This window comes from Ptiloglossa arizonensis, chromosome 5 (assembly GCF_051014685.1).
Source record: "Ptiloglossa arizonensis isolate GNS036 chromosome 5, iyPtiAriz1_principal, whole genome shotgun sequence".
Taxonomy (NCBI): domain Eukaryota; kingdom Metazoa; phylum Arthropoda; class Insecta; order Hymenoptera; family Colletidae; genus Ptiloglossa; species Ptiloglossa arizonensis.
In genome coordinates, this window is record NC_135052.1 from 28,408,254 (window position 1) to 28,425,552 (window position 17,299).

Sequence of the window (17,299 nt, forward strand, 5' to 3'; positions counted from 1 at the left end):
GATACTGCATGTAAATGCAATTCTATCACATGTTCATTTTATTTCGAAAAATTACGCAAGAGGGCACAAATAATCTCACAATTTTATTTTTGATTTTAAAATTAATATCTCATATTTTATACTAATAACTAGAGTAAATCCTCGTTTTTCCAAACATTTTCAAGTTTCTGTTTATTAGATTAATATCTTTTAATGAGTACTTATATAATGATTTTCTTTACCCTGTCGTGAATTTAATTTGACACAAGGTAGCGCAACTAGTCATAAGTTTTAGTCTATGCTTTTTTTTTCTTTGGAGTCGCGATGTGTCCGAGATAGTAATAATTTAAATGACACCATTATTTTATTACTTTTCTTGTATTGTTGTAAAATTCCTAAATTCGTAAGTTTATATTACAGTCCGCGTAATATTCAGAAAATTACATAAGTGTAGTATGCGGAACGTAAAAATACGTGACTCAAAATACACATATGTTGCCGGCCGGTAATTTTGTGTACGTGGTCAGTTTTCTAATAGTTAGCATCATTTAAATTCTCTTATTTCAAGTAACGAATATGCAACCGTCGTGTTTAAATAAAATAGCATGCTTATTGTTATATTCATTAATTTTGTCATTGATCAACATTCAACATTTTTTTTGTTGTTTACTTTCACAAAGAATCATAACCTAGTACTAAATGACAAATGCCATGAAATTTTCGTTTTAGTTGCCATTTATTAAAATTTTACGAAACTGTAATAAACGTTTTTATTGTACATATTTCTAAGCATTTATTTGCTTTCCGCCTGCGAGACAATTGTAGTTTTTATAATAAATGAGAGGCATAAGATATATAAAATAGTATACATTTTGTATCCTTCTCGCGCAGATAAGTTGGAAAAGAAGGAAGTACGGAATTAATTAAAGGTTGTATCTGATAGCCTAATCAATATGGCTACATTGATGAAAACAAGAGGTTTGCGGATGTCTGCACAGAAACAGGAAACGCTTTTAAAGTTAACTGTATTGTCTCTTGCAGCAATTTTATGTAAGTCCTCTAAAACAATACAATAATGATAATAGAAGAAATTTTTTTAATGTTTCTTACAGTTTCATATGAAACGTTTGGTTTTAGCGTTTGCAACAAGATTGTTCTCAGTCTTAAGGTTCGAGAGTGTTATTCATGAATTTGACCCATATTTTAACTATCGCACAACAAAATATTTAGCTGAAAATGGGTTTTATAGTTTTCACAATTGGTTTGATGATCGTGTATGGTACCCTCTCGGTAGAATAATTGGAGGTATATTTTTTTCGCATTAATTTGTGTTATACATGTTAATTCCTCATAATTGAACACACTAATACAAATTTAATATTATTTGGTTTCAATAGGAACAATATATCCAGGCTTAATGATAACATCAGCAGCATTATATCGTCTTTCATGGTTATTAAATATTACCTTAGATATACGTACTATTTGTGTCTTCCTTGCTCCGCTATTTTCTAGTTTAACAACAATCATTACTTATTTACTCACCAAAGAGTTAAAGGTAAAAATATTTTTACCAAATATTTAAATCATTGTAATAAAGTGAAAATATGTTATTATGTTAAGGATTCCGCATCCGGATTGTTCGCTGCAGCAATGATAGCAATTGTTCCTGGTTATATATCACGATCTGTGGCAGGATCTTACGATAATGAGGGCATAGCTATTTTTTGTATGCTTTTTACATATTACATGTGGATCAAAGCAGTGAAAACAGGAGCAATTTGCTGGGCAACGTGTGCTGCTCTTGCATACTTTTACATGGTGTCTTCTTGGGGTGGCTACGTGTTCTTAATTAATCTAATTCCTTTACACGTGTTAACTTTAATGGTCACTGGCAGATTTTCTCACAGGATATATACTGCATACAGCATTCTCTACTGTTTAGGAACAATTCTGTCTATGCAAATATCATTCGTTGGTTTCCAACCAGTTCAAAGTTCTGAACATATTCTCGTGAGTATAAATTGTAGTCATGTTTATTTTTCTGAAAAATCATTTTTGCGACTGTAATGTTTAATGGTTGCAGGCATTAGGAGTGTTTGGACTCTGTCAAATACATGCTCTTGTTGATTATTTGCGTAGTAAGGTGTCACAAGATGATTTTGAAGTACTATTCCGTGGTCTTGTTGTTTCAGTAGTTAGTATTTCATTCGTCTTAGGAATTATTTTAACTATCACAGGTACATGAATAATAATACTAACAATTCGCATTTCTGATAACATAATGAATGTTAACGTTCAAACTTCTTTAATTTCTTTAAGGAAAAATATCTCCGTGGACTGGACGTTTTTATTCACTTTTGGATCCATCCTATGCAAAAAATCATATACCAATAATTGCTTCCGTTTCTGAACATCAGCCAACATCATGGAGTTCTTTTTACTTTGATCTCCAAATCTTAGTATTTCTATTTCCCTCAGGATTATACTTTTGTTTCTCAAAATTGACGGATTCTAATATTTTCCTTATTTTGTACGGAGTTACGAGTTTATACTTTGCTGTAAGTATAATTAGAAATTTCAGTTGTAAGTATGCTTGTACATATTTAATTCCCATTTTAAAATATATAGGGTGTAATGGTTCGTCTAATGTTAGTTCTTGCTCCTGTAATGTGTATTTTGGGTGGAATTGGAGCCTCATCTTTGCTTCTTACTTACATGAAACAAGTAGAAAGTGGAAAAGTTAGTGATAAGAAATCTAAAAAATTTGAAAGTAATTATATACTCAGAAGCGAGGTAATTGTATGAAATATTACATTCCGAGTAAAATATAATAATTAATTTATCATGAAGTAAACGTTATAGTAAGTAAATATTCATTTTCAGATTGCTACACTTTTTATAACGGTGATGTGTATTCTGTTTCTGTCGTACACCATTCACTGTACGTGGGTTACAGCAGAAGCCTATAGTTCACCAAGTATAGTATTATCCGCACGTTCTCCGGACGGTGGTCGAATAATTTTCGATGATTTTAGAGAAGCATATTATTGGCTACGCATGAATACACCCGAAGTAATTCTATTATATTTGAATTAGTTCGATAAGTTCGATGAAATAAAAGAATATATTACCGTTTTCTAGTAGTTAGTACTACTAATTATCTTTTAATTTTTAAAAATTAAACTAATTTTTTTAAATATAGAATGCTAAGGTAATGTCTTGGTGGGATTATGGTTACCAAATTACGGCAATGGCAAATCGTACAATTTTAGTAGACAATAACACATGGAACAACACTCACATATCAAGAGTCGGCCAAGCAATGGCAAGTTCTGAGGAAAAAGCTTACGAAATAATGAGAGAACTAGATGTAAATTACGTTCTTGTCATTTTTGGAGGACTTACAGGCTATTCGTCGGATGGTATATACAACAGAATGAATTTCATATGAACTAAACGTGTAAATGAACAGATAAAGTAGTTAAAAATAGAGTTTTTAATTATATAAAATCCCGATTTATCTCAATTTTAGACATAAACAAGTTCCTATGGATGGTGCGCATCGGCGGAAGCACCGAGAAAGGCAAATCTATTACGGAATGGGATTACTATAACTCTGCAGGAGAGTTTAGAGTTGACAAAGAAGGTTCTCCAATTTTGCTCAATTGTCTTATGTATAAAATGTGTTATTATAGATTCGGTGAAGTTTATACAGAAGGTGGTAAGTCTTCCAATTATTCTTTCAATTAAACACGTAATGTGATTTTCATATTTAAAAATAATGCAAACCTCCGTAATTTAATAATTAAACAGGTAAACCTTTTGGATATGACAGAGTTAGAAATATGGAAATTGGTAATAAAGATTTTGAACTAGATATGTTGGAAGAAGCTTACACAACAGAACATTGGCTAGTACGAATTTATAAAGTAAAAGATTTGAGGAATAGAGGAATTTGATAAGTGTGGACTAACAACAAGGAAGTAGTGGTATCAGAACTTTGTAAACTATTTCATAATCTCACTCACTTATAAGTTTTATAATTGTTTATGAGATATCAATGTGGCACTAAATACAGAATTACATATTTCCATGAATGTCAGCATAATCGAAGCTTTGGTAAAAGACAGACTTAAACTTCGTCATAAATATTAGTTTAGTAAACGTAATTATCGATTTATACAGTAACGCAATTCTGGAAGCAGTCTATATATTGATCGATAAAACCAAGCGATGTATTTATTTTAATATTTTCTATAACAGTATATCAATATCTTGTAATTTAAAAAGTATTTGAATTATAGTTTTTTTATGCTACATATTCTTAGAAAAGCATTTATTTTAAGAATAAAGATAATAAGCAATCTCTGTGTTCAAAGGTTGATAGTGATCAATGTTTATAATTATTTTCTATACAGATATGTAAACAAAAGTAATTCTTTTTTAATACTAAAATGTATAAAGTGTTTTTCTTTTACTTATTCTTTTTTACATCTTGAGAATTAACATTATAAAAATTTAATCTATAGTAAGATAGTAATTGTTTACATAGAAAGCAAATTCAAACTAAAAGAAAATCAGTTTATTTCGTAACCAAAACGATAAAGCTGGAAAACTTATACATTTCAACAACATTGTATTGTATAAGAGGATACCAATTACCTTCAGATTATTCGTGGTGCATGCATATATACACAGACACGTATTAGAAAATTATATGTATCGTCTCACCATCCGTATGTTTCAGAAACGCATGCCTGTACCATGAGTTGCTTAAAAGTGTAATTAATATCGATTCTTGTTTTGCAAACGTGTATGGACATGTGTGATTCCCAGTGAACGTGCAAATAATTGTGAACGGACATCATTAGTTTTTATACATATATTTTATTTGATATATTTAACAGATTGTAAAACCCTTAAATCTTAAGGATTAAGAAACGTTTGAACAATAAATGTCTTTTATTTCAGAAATATGGATTCATTTATACTAACGCGAATTGCGTTGTTTATACAATTGCCTTAATAATCTTATTCTTATTAATATTGTTATTTTAAGAAACACAAGATTGGAAATGCTCATTTAAATAATAGATTTATTAATCAGTGCATAATAAAGTTTTACTTGCAATTCTGTCTGATTATCTTCTAATGGACCATAAAGGGTCTAGCTGACTCAAAGGGTCAATCGTTCCTTCTTTACCTTTTTCTTGGATTGATGTTGAAGTCGAGTGTCCTGTACCGCTATTTATGGAAGTTTTCTGCCGACCTAGAAACATAAAGTCATTATTATATTGTTATTAACATTTTCACGGAGTATGTTTTATGTCGTATTATGTACCTTGTTCAGCATCAGAACGTTGGGCGCTAATGCCAAGACTCTGAAGAAAATCGTCAGAAGGATGCATTTTTCTCGACGTCTTATCTTTGTTTCCTTTAAATCCTTCAAAATTCTCAAACGTTGAACGTGTAGATGATAAAATGCCACCTTACATTTGAAAGACACGCGTCGTATTTAATCGACTGTTACGTAACGTTGCGTTATAATGTTTACTTACGTTTCATTAAAATATCTTGAGCGTGGTACAATACTAGTTGATACGCAAATAATAGAGACTCCTTATTTACAATTTGTTTACGGCACTTCAGGAGGCCCTTGAATACAAGAGGTACATCAACTATTCCGCATCCAGCTCGAATATGATATACTGTAGCTGCTGCTACTAGAAGTAAGCTGCTTAATGCTCCACCGTCCACGCAGTGCACAATAATTGGTTTCGAGCAACGCCTCAGTGCTTGTTCAGTCATTACATCTGTTGAAAATGTAATTAATGCGCCAGGACTACTCGGAAAACCACTGAAAAAGGTGAAAAATTATGTACATACTGAAGAATGACAGGTTACAAATGAAAGTCATATGGTAATATTACTTGTTCTCAGGACTTACTTAGAAGGCCATGTAAAAAATTGCATATGCACAATAGTCTTTTCTGATTTTTTTTTAGTATTATATACAGACATAACTCTTTGAACATAGGATACGTAATTCATTCTCTTTTTCAATGAAATTGTGAAACTACCGATATTTAAAATATCTTCTTCATTTCTAGGCCAATATATCTCACCATTTAACTAAGAAAAGGATTAAGAAACGGTTAATATAATTGATCATGACTTTGGAATTTGTTGCATGTGTAACATGTACATTTACTTGTGAATCGGATGCTAAACACGCGATTATCTCGGTTTCTTGTTCCCAAATCATCATCCAAAACACTTCCGATTTATTCGGTAATGGTGTTTGAGTAATGATAAATGACGTTGGTATCCATTGTGTAATTTCCATTATATGAGAAGCATTAATATAATTTGGAATATCTGTTGATGAAATCTGTACTCTTGTTGTATCATATGGAATACATTCTGTTGCTCTGTTTTCTGAAGAATGAGCCAATGCTACTGTACAGGATTGCTTTCCACTTTCCCTTTCCTGAATTTAAATCAGATATTTTAGTAATGTTACAAAGACTGATATTTTTATATCGCAAAAGTAGTGTAAATAAACTTACTTCAAATTCTTGAACTTCTTTCCATTTTATGTCAAGATTAGTTGCTCCACTTAATGTTTTAATAAGTAAACTATCTACAAATTTTTCATATTTTTCAACTTCACTAATAAATTTTTGTAAAGCAACTGGATCTCCTAGGGGATCTTTTTTTGGTTGTACATCATTGTACCACGTATCCCATACAATTTGTAAATGTTCATTCTCTACTTTATCTTCAGCGATAGCGGATTGAACGTTTGTTTGCTCGTTCTCGTATTCCTTTTCTCTATCGTCTTCATTACCAGTGCCTTTTGATTCAGATTCTTCTTGAGTTTGAGTTTTATTGAGAGGACGTACTTCTGGTACTAACGGCGCATGATTTATGGTAATGTCAAGATCCGAAAGTAAGTCCACGTTAGATTTTTCTGCCGGTTTTGTGGTGGATTTAATTGGATTTGAACTTGTTGTTGTATTTGTTCCATTATTGACAGCTTGCATGTATGTTTGATTATAATTGTTGTAGTTTTCATTTTTACTAGTAGATGCTAAAAGAGAATAAAATGTAAGTGACATAAAATGGATTTGGTATTCTATAATTTTTTGACGCTTACCTTGATTTTGCATTTGAAGACCGTACGGTGTGGTGTAATAAATATCAGCTGAACCGTGAGATTGATACGGTTGTTCTGAATACTGAGAAGATGGAGTTTGACTAACCATAGAATTATTACTAGCATTTGTGTATCTTGCATTACTTTCTTGTTGTTGGTAAGTATTACTAATGCCAATACAAGTTTCCGATGCCGACTCAGGAGGTTGTTGTAATACTTGAACAGGTTGTGATGTTTGAAGACTGTTAGAATTGTATTCGTAACATTGAGTAGTAGAATTATATGTGTACTCCATTTGACCTTTGTAAGGTTCTGCCAATGTATTTCCTATTTGATTTCCTTGTATATAATTATATCCCTGATTATAAGCATGAGAATAGTCAGCATATCCAGAATAATGTGGTTGCTGCGGATACTGATATGCTTGCGAATAATTCTGCGTTGTCAGTGACTTTGTATGACTCTGAATTATTTCTGCATTGGTAGAACAATTTGTGTACGTATATGTATTACACGCTTCTGTAGATAACATGGTTTGTGGATATGAAGCACCGGTACCATGCTGTAAACTGTGATAAGTACTAGGGTAGCTTAAAGCAGCATCATTAATGGGTATTTGCGATCCATATGGATATGTTTTGTCTGTATAAATTTGTTGACTTTGTCCTGTACAATTCTGCTGTGGGTATTGCACAATATTGGAATTTTGTAAATTTGAAGAATATGAAGCAGACATTTCGTTTCCTGGAACAGTTAAGGAAATAGTAGAATGAACAGTTTGAGGAATGTTTGCATTTATATATTGCGTTGGTATGTACGGCGTAGATGCAGCAGTATTTGTTGTTCCAGACATATTTTGAGACGCTGTAGCTTGCTGTGTATGTGGATCAGATGGATTATAGTATATTCTACCATTATAATTTTGAGAACATGGAATTTCATTGTGACTGATTTGAGGGACAACATAGTTCTGTATCTGTGAACTATCCGTTGGTAGTATGTGCTGGTTTATAACAGTTTGAACAGATTCTTGAGACACAAGTTTTTGTTGAGATTCAGGCACATACTGTTGTCCATGTTGATCCACGGTAGTATAAAGATGTGGTTGTACATCAATTATTTTGCTCACAGTACTCGATGTGGGTATAGACGACTGTGGTACAGAAATTTGAGACGGTACCTCTCGAATTTCAGTTGTAACAACACTACCAGTCTTCTCCAAATTGGTTGGATATTGCTGTGTAATATTATATCCACTATAATCTACCGAAGGCTGATAAGTTTCATATGCATTGGAAGGAAGATTGTACTGTAGTTGAGTATTAGCAGAGTATACATGTTGTCCATCTAGGGTTGTAGGGAATTGTCCATTCGATACAAGAGTGTTTACTGAATATTGAGCTGTGGTATTTGCCATATTCGTTGTTGTACCCGTTACAGGCATTTGCTGGTAAGTACTTAGAGTATCTGAGTTATTTATTTGGATATAATTTTGACCTAAAGCACTGTTTATAGCAGAATTTTCAGTATATGTAGACGTTTCGTAGGAATATGGTAAATTTGTCTTGTAATCTGTATAGGATGTAGGATAATATTGCTGCATAGGCTTTGCAGAGGAGATTGTATCCACTGTATCACTTAAATATGATTTTGCTGTAGTATCCACTTGAAGTGGTCTACCTTGTTCTTTATATAAGTTATAATATTGATTCTGAACGTTATCCGGTCTATTATTTAAATAATCTTTCAGTTTAAGACCGCTGCCAGATTTATTACGGCCTTGATCATAAGTAGCGGATGTCATCGTATCGATTTTTTCTTGAGAATTTTTATTATCCTGAGCGAGTATGTGCTCGCGTTCCTCTTCTTGCACTTTACAAGTACTCTTTACTCTTTGAAGTAACTTTGAAATATTTATTTCCAATTTTCTATAAAATTCAAGACCTTTACTGGACTTGGCCAATAAATCTTCGTACGTATCGTAAGACGCAATCAAAGAAGTAACAGTATGTTCACGACGTTTTAATATTTCTTCGACTCCTTTTCGAACATTGGCAGTTTGAGCGTATGCGTCTGTTAAAGCTGCTAAAATATTATCTTGCGCAGCGAGATTTTGCTCAATCAACGTCACCTGTGATATTACTCCTTTTTAATTAATAGTTCGTTAAATGAAATACAAATTCGATAAGCCAATTCAATGAGCATTCAAGTTCAATTACACTTTAAAGCATAAAAAGAGACAAAAAGGTGCGAGAATATTCACCATTGAACAAAAATAACGTAAATTTAATTACTAACCACAGTTTGATGTTTACTAAGTTGATCAGCAAATAGGCGATCCAAGGGTCCAGAATCGGACGTGGCGGTAACTAATAAGCGCGTTAGATCATCTTGCGCGATCGAATCTCTTAATTTTGCGTGCAGTTCATTTCTCTGTCTACGCATTTCATCTACTTTATTTAAAATGCGTTTCAGTTCTTTCGTATGCATTCGTTCTAATTCAATAGCGCTGTGCGACTTTTCACTGTTTTGTTCTATGGAAAATAAGATTTTCCATGTAAAAGGGAACGTATTAGTTTGTTGTTTGCAATACAGACCTGTATAAAAGTATGATATACCTGAAAGATATGCACTCGGTGAAGGTATATGTGCAATAAGTTCGGCAAGCGGTTGGGCAAGTACCTTTAAATTTTTTACATGCATTGTTATTGCTTTATGCAGAGCATGATTACTTTCCGATGCTTTGTTGTGTGCTTCTTCGTATTTTTTAGCTTCTCTGGTTAAATCTGTCGCTACTATTGACGGCGGTCGTTTCCCGACTGTATCCTGATATTGTTTTTCTCTGCAAAAAATAAAGGAAACATTGATTATATTGACGGTTAATGATAAAAGTGGTCAAATTAACTTCAAAATAATTAGATTGTAACTTTAATTCTTCGTCGAGAAGAAGTTTCTTAATTTCCTTTAATATTTTTTCAACGTCTTGACTAGTGTCAGATAATTTTCCCATTATATCCACTAAATCTTGTATAACATGTTGCTTGGCATTTAGTGCCGCACATCTTTCAACCAACTCATCGGGAAGAGGCAAACGTTCCCATTCTGTCGTTTGAATATCAGGATCCCATAGACTCATATGCTCGAGTTTCAAAGATGCCAAGTAAGTATTCAGTTGTTGATCTTTTTCCTCAATTTTACCACCGACGGAACGTAATATTTTTGCTTTTTCTTCCGAATACAAAGAACTCGCTTCGTGTACTTTCATTGGTACTAATCTGTACCAAATAAGAATTTCATGTTTATAAATCGTAAAATTAGATTGTCCTGTAGAATTAGTTTAAAATAGTGTAGTATGTACCTAGCAAATATGTCAGGACCTGAAACTGCAGGATCATTTATACTAAACGATATTCCTTTAACCAAAGATGCCCCCTTTACTGTAGGAAGTGTTTCCTTTTCAGGGACTTCCTCATGGTATATAAACTCATTCTCATTTTTGGCTGCTTTTCGTTTCCCTTCTATCACGTCGTTCGTAAATGTAAGTGCCTCTTCTACAATTGTTTTCTCATCGGCTGCACCCGTTATACCTATTTGTCCTTTTGCATTCGCATAAATTAACTGTGCTTCATTTAGAGAAGCTAATGCAACATTATAAAATGCTACTCTCTCTCCCATTTTTCTTTGTTCTTCAGCAGCTAATCCTTGATATAAATGCGTAACTGCCAAATGATAAGCCTTTTTGAATTTCACATACCGTTTCCAACTCTGAAAGAATAAAAATTTAAATTTGCACTATCTTGTAACCACAAAGTGGGTAACATTTTTTAAATGTACCTTATATATTTTAGCACCGACTGTATCCGATATGGTTCCATCTTCGCTTCCACCTTGTTCAAGTGTGGTTAATGCCAGAGTAAAATAATCCACTATTTGTCTTGCGACTTTTGCTGCATGATACATATATCTTGTAGAATGATACACAAGAGCATACAATTAAAGCCACAAAGGTTTGACGCAACCATGCAATTTCCAATTTTTCGATACATACCTACAATTGTCGGTTTACGATTATCGAGCATACTCTTTTCTAGTATACATTCCTGTGCTTGAGCCAAACAAAGCTGATGCATGAATGTCATTAATTCTAGTGCTAAATCTACACCAGATGGCTGTGGGTAACTATTTTTTAAATGGTCAAATGCCCATGCTGCACATTGAAAATGAGCACATGCCATTTTCATGCCATCTGCCGAAATCCTCTCTGTACGTGCTCCCAGTTGAGTATGCATTGAACCGATATTATATAAGATTGAAATTATTTCAAAGCGGATATTTGCCAGTGAACAGACCATATTCGCATACGTATCTCTCCTATTTAAATGTATAGAAATCCAAATTATTGGTTTCCAAGGTATTTACATAAATTTACTTTAACTTGAACTTCAATATCATTCAAAGATTGTCTAACCATGTAAATGTAATTGCTGCTGTGCCATCTTTTCCCATAGGAAATCTACTTTGAAGAAAATTCAACTGACAATAGTATTTCTTCAATAATAAACAGCCAGCCATATCAATGGGTGGTCGCACAGCCATTGCTCGTAGACATTCCAACTGGTATATTTCGTTTGCGTACGATTCTGCATCTTCATTATAAAAATCGCGTATATACTGTAAGAAAAGAGAAAATAAAAACGTTTGCAATTTCGGTTAAGATAATTAACAGATCGTAACAATCTAATAAAGACCGAACAATGTGATCGTGTAAACGAAATTTGAAGTAACAATTCGATATTGTGAGCAGTAATGGGGAGAATTGAATACGAATACACCACTTGTTAATATGCTATGACAACCTCATAATGTCAATTATTCGTACCTGTTTTAACTTTGGTCCAAACATAGTTGGTTCTGGGCTGACTTTTAATTGAAAAGATATCATCGGCAACCTCGGTACTGCTTCCATTGTAAGTTATTTTTCGAAGAGTTATCGTCTCGAGGTTTCTAAAAACTGACAGTTGATCACCTGTCAAACTCGTACAAAATGAAATTGTGCACAGAACATAGCTGTCGTTATCACGTATACTCTTCATGGACGATTGTGCCGCCTTTGGGCAAACATTCATGTGTGCACGACACACACGCACGCAACATTTGTCACTAACGTTAAGATAGAGTGATCGCAAACAAAACCACGTGATTGTATCAGGGCTGTGTTGGTTGAGTACTTCCCAAATAGATTCCGATACAATAGAATTTATACAAATTTGTATTTATAAATTACTATTTATGTATATAATATCTTGGTTTTTTTGAATGCTCTAATACACGACTTCGATTCGCTAACTTTATACAAGAATTTTTTCATTGGAAGTTCTGTCGGTTTGTTAACCGTTTGTTGCGTTTTTGTCTGTAACTACATCCTTGAATGAAAAAGCATGTTGTAAGAATGGACCAACGAGCATTCGATCACGTGCCGATCTATTTGTTTACATTTATCCACCTTAATTTTGAACCGACACGATTGCACTATCTATTAAATTCACTTAATCAATTTAAATTCGTATCGCGCAATATTCTACTTTTTTTTCTTAGCAAGTAGAAATTTTAGAAATCGAAGAATATCGTCTTAAAGTGTAGGTATACAAAAATCGCCGTTTGTAAACTTGCCAAATAGAAATGTATGGCCATTCACACGCATAAGCATCATGCATTTATACATGTGTACAAGTCACAGTGGAATTTACCAACGGTTTATGACACTCTGCGGAAAGAGAATTTGAAGAATGGACGGTACGTGATGCGATAAATGTATATTGGAGCGCTTCTTGTTTATTTCTTCGTGGATCAAAGTTCAAACTATATATGTACGAATATGAATTAAATGGACATTTAAAAAAAGTTATTATATTTTGCATTTTTATTTATTCAAACAAGTGTTAGATGTGAAACGTGTAATTTATTTTCGCGAACGTAGCGAATGTTGTGTTTCGTTCCTCATTCGTTGGTAATTATGCGCGGAGAACTGTTGATAAAAAGTGAATATATTTACTCGTAACATGTCAGAAAACAGGCTTGACATGGATATTGATAATCAAAGTGAGGATGGAGAAATAAAGAAAAGCCCCTCAAAGGATATGGATGATTTTAGGTAACGAATAATGCAATGCGTGATTTTAATCTCTAAACTTAACCTTTAAATTAAATGACTAATTTGTAACGCGGCTTCATTTTGATACATATTCAAGCTTCGAATGTTAAATTCTTTGTTATCGATTCTATAATTCTAGCCTACCTTTTTGTCAATTTCTTTATCGTTCGGTTATAATATTCTTTTGTTTCTCTATTAAAAAATTATTCGCGAATAATGCGTTCTTTGTAGTATTAATTGGATAAAGAAGTATTTTTATTTGCTTAGTTTAACGTATTGTGTGTTTAAGCATTAGTTGTTTTGAGAAAAGTATACTTAAAGCTTTTCAGAGGAGGATGGCGGAGATACTGCAGATTCTCTGGACATAAAACCACCGCAGGCCATTGTCCGACATCACAAGCCTAACTCGTCGCGAAGAAGGGAGAAACATAGCGACAGGAGAGACCGTAGGGAAGAGAAAGAACGAAAGTCTCGACATCATGATCGTGGAGAAGATAGGCACAGGGACAAACACAGGCACCGTAGACACGGCATAGAGCTTTTAGAGAGATCAGAGCGTTCCGAAGGTTCCAAAAGGGATAGAGAAAGAATGGAAAGGCTAGAAAGAATAGAAAGTCATAGGGATAAGGAATCTAGACACGATAGAAAAGAGAGGACCACGGGAGATCGTGTTCTGGAGGATTTGAGAGAAAGGTATAAAAAATGAATATATTTGAAAGTGTTATACCTTGTTCGTACGTCCGTAGCATTTTTCTTGTTACATATCCTACTTTTCGCTGATCGAAATATTTGATTTGCAGATTGCTGGATAAGAGAAGAGAAAGAAGGGAAGATTCGCGAGACATTCGGGATTACAAAGCAGACACTCGCCGAGAAATTCGTCTAGATGATCCACGCGATTTGCGCGATTCGCGCGAGCGCAGAGAAATACGAATGGAAGATATACGTGAGCGTCGCGAAATTCGTACAATCGTAGATGATACAAGGGAGCGTCGCGAAATTCGGGTAGAAGAGCACAGACACATAAGAGTGATGGAAGAACAATATTCTGAAACAGAGCTTATGGAACGTCCCGAGAGAAGCGAGAAGCGTCATAAGAGATCGCATAAACACGATCGACTTCGCGATAGGGACAGAGAGAAAGCTGAACGAGAAAAGGAGCACAGAGAGAAGCAATTGCGCGAAGCAATGGAACTTGTCACAGAGGACGCCGACGAAATGGAGATCAACGAAATACCGATTCAGCCAAAAGACCCAAAAGAAATGACCGAACAAGAACTCAGGAAAGAAAGATTATTAGAAGCCGATAGAGAAATGGCGAGGAGAAAAGAAGTCTCAAGATTGGAGTTGGAAGCACGACGAATGAAAAGAGGAGAGAAACGACCTTTGAGTCCCGAGAACAATCAAGATCCGTCTGTGGTAGAATTATCAGATGAAAGTCCAAGTCCTGTTCACTCGGACGAAGTTCGTTCCAAATCCGTAGAGTAAGTTTCTATTATGTTAACTTTGTAAAAAGTTAAAAGGTGTTTACCAGGTTTCTATAAAATATGTATATTAACCCTTTGCGGACGGGACGGTTCAAAGTGAACCGTACCGTGGTGCCGAGCTCCTGCCGCGATAGTCATTTAAAATTGCCAGCGCATATTTCTGCTTAACCTCGGCCATCGACATGCATTTAGGTGGGACAAATATATGCGTTTCTCGGCTCTATCAACTGTTTTCGCCAAACGCATATATGAGTTCTTCGGCCAATTTGATGATTTGCGTAAAACGCATATATGCGGCGCTCGTCCGCAAAGGGTTAACTTGACGATATTTCTCTTCTAGGTCCCAACATTCGTCCGACGGTCAGAGAAGTATACGCGAAAGATCTTCAGACAGACATTCTTCCGATTCGTCCGAATCTAGCAGCGAGGATGACGACGAATCCAACGATTCCAATAAAGGTTCTAACGCTGATTCTAACGACGGTTCCGATTACAATAATCCAAGTCCTTTGTCCGTCGATCGATTGGCTAAGTCCGATCACTCTGACGGCGAATCACCGGGACACGTCGATTCGAACGGTGCGACCAAGAACGTAGAGGAAGAAGAAAAGAAAGAGGAAGAAGAGGAGGAGGAGGAGGAGGAGGAGCCTGAATTACCTCCGTATCTGCCAGCGATTCAAGGTAAAGGAACAACTTATACTTATCACCACGTTAGATCTCCACGTTGCGAAACATTTGATTTAATTCCAGGTTGTAGAAGCGTGGAGGAATTTCAGTGCCTGAATCGCATCGAAGAAGGTACATACGGTGTAGTGTATAGAGCGCGTGATAAACGCACGGATGAAATTGTCGCCCTGAAGCGATTAAAGATGGAGAAAGAAAAAGAAGGATTTCCAATCACCAGTCTCCGAGAGATAAATACTTTGTTAAAGGCGCAACATCCAAATATCGTTACCGTTCGAGAAATAGTTGTCGGTAGCAATATGGATAAAATATTTATCGTAATGGATTACGTGGAGCACGACTTGAAATCGTTGATGGAAACGATGAAGCAAAAGAAACAAGTTTTCATACCAGGTAAATTCTCGTAGGAAGAAGATAGTACGAATACGGTAATAAAGAAAGAGAAATATAAACGCGAACCAGGTATACATTGAGTTTGTACGTAAATAAATGTTCGTTGTTTCCCAGGGGAGGTGAAGTGTCTTATGCAACAATTGTTACGGGCTGTTGCGCATTTACACGACAATTGGATACTGCATCGTGATTTAAAAACATCGAATTTATTGCTTAGTCATCGGGGCATTTTGAAGGTGGGTGATTTTGGTTTGGCGCGAGAATACGGTTCTCCTCTGAGACAATATACGCCGATCGTTGTGACACTTTGGTACAGAGCTCCTGAATTGTTACTGAGCGGAAAAGAATACAGTACGCCCGTTGATATGTGGTCTGTGGGGTGCGTAAAATAAAATTTGAAAAATCGGTGGTACCTTATTGTTAGTCCACGTTAGCGTTACCCAACGTTAAGTATTGCTCTTTTTCTTTCAGATGTATCTTTGCGGAATTACTAAGAATGGAGGCACTGTTTCCAGGTAAATCCGAGATCGATCAGTTAAATAGAATATTCAAAGAACTAGGTACACCGAACGATCGGATATGGCCAGGATATAGTAAATTACCGATGGTGCAGAAAATCCCGTTCGCTCATTATCCTGTAAACAATTTGAGACAACGTTTCAGCCTATCCTTGACGGATTTAGGTATCGAGATGTTAAACAAGTACGTCTGTTAACGAACGACGCGTTCGTAACTAATCATCGTTTTTTTCAATGTCGTTACTAAAAAGAAAACACGTTACAGGTTTCTCACGTACGATCCTCAGCAACGAATAACGTCGGAAGACGCCTTGAAACATAGCTATTTCACGGAAGCACCCTTACCAATCGATCCGCAAATGTTTCCCACCTGGCCAGCCAAATCGGAGCTCGGAGTTAGAACAGCAAATGCTTCTCCGAAACCACCGAGCGGCGGTAAAGAGTACAAACAATTAGGTGATGGCGACGACGCTGATTTAAGTAATTCCGGTTTTCACATGGGACTCACGGAAAGTGGAAGGCAACCGCCTGTCGGCGGTGGTTTCCACCTAAAGTTTTAAATGTCCACGACGAGTTCGTTGCGAACGAATCGAACTAAGAGTGATTTTGTGTTTTTCTACGAGAAATAAACTTTGTACATACATCTCGAAATAATCGACGTTTCGCATTTCGATTATAACATAACATTACATGGAAATGGAATACGCAATTAAAAAAAGATTTCACGAGTTGAACAGATACGCAGTTGTACGATAATTTTAATTAAATTCCACCCATCGATGCGCATCGAATTTTATTCTTCGAACAAGTATACCGAACCGTACGCTCCAGTTGGTTTTTTCTTTCTCTTTTTTCCAAGTTTGTAGAGCGCCCGATAGTTGTCGCGGCTACGAAGAAATGGTCGGTCGGTTTAAGAAAGATCCTC

At 35.1% G+C, this 17,299-nt stretch overlaps 3 protein-coding genes across 5 annotated transcripts; 2 read left to right on the forward strand and 1 right to left on the reverse strand.

The window, feature by feature from the left end:
* Positions 1-291: 291 nt before the first annotated feature.
* Positions 292-4,950, forward strand: Stt3a (catalytic subunit 3A of the oligosaccharyltransferase complex). The gene is made up of 12 exons (XM_076312488.1): positions 292-382; positions 871-1,029; positions 1,117-1,284; positions 1,377-1,537; positions 1,603-1,992; positions 2,066-2,219; positions 2,302-2,540; positions 2,611-2,775; positions 2,866-3,054; positions 3,185-3,404; positions 3,515-3,703; positions 3,796-4,950. Exons 2-12 carry the CDS (start codon positions 933-935, stop codon positions 3,939-3,941), a joined length of 2,118 nt encoding a protein of 705 aa, XP_076168603.1. The 5' UTR covers positions 292-382; positions 871-932; the 3' UTR covers positions 3,942-4,950.
* Mop (tyrosine-protein phosphatase non-receptor type protein myopic) lies at positions 4,849-12,239 on the reverse strand. Of its 2 annotated transcripts, none has more exons than XM_076312472.1 (15): positions 12,021-12,239; positions 11,610-11,812; positions 11,190-11,512; positions 10,976-11,088; positions 10,500-10,906; positions 10,069-10,416; positions 9,760-9,983; positions 9,440-9,675; positions 7,142-9,272; positions 6,552-7,075; positions 6,188-6,472; positions 5,930-6,114; positions 5,541-5,839; positions 5,324-5,470; positions 4,849-5,251 (listed from the first exon to the last, which is right to left on the reverse strand). In XM_076312472.1, the coding sequence occupies exons 1-15, from the start codon at positions 12,105-12,107 to the stop codon at positions 5,124-5,126; spliced, it is 5,640 nt and encodes a 1,879-aa protein (XP_076168587.1). In that variant the 5' UTR covers positions 12,108-12,239; the 3' UTR covers positions 4,849-5,123. The 2 variants fall into 2 exon arrangements, with proteins under 2 accessions (XP_076168587.1, XP_076168588.1); XM_076312473.1 differs by having other exon boundaries at positions 6,194-6,472; positions 12,021-12,238.
* Positions 12,240-12,873: 634 nt separating this feature from the next.
* On the forward strand, positions 12,874-17,114 carry Pitslre (cyclin dependent kinase 11B pitslre). 2 transcript variants are annotated; one of them, XM_076312481.1, is made up of 8 exons: positions 12,874-13,292; positions 13,614-13,985; positions 14,093-14,776; positions 15,120-15,460; positions 15,530-15,856; positions 15,971-16,235; positions 16,328-16,558; positions 16,640-17,114. In XM_076312481.1, exons 1-8 carry the CDS (start codon positions 13,201-13,203, stop codon positions 16,932-16,934), a joined length of 2,607 nt encoding a protein of 868 aa, XP_076168596.1. In that variant the 5' UTR covers positions 12,874-13,200; the 3' UTR covers positions 16,935-17,114. The 2 variants fall into 2 exon arrangements, with proteins under 2 accessions (XP_076168596.1, XP_076168597.1); XM_076312482.1 differs by having other exon boundaries at positions 13,622-13,985.
* Positions 17,115-17,299: the final 185 nt, after the last annotated feature.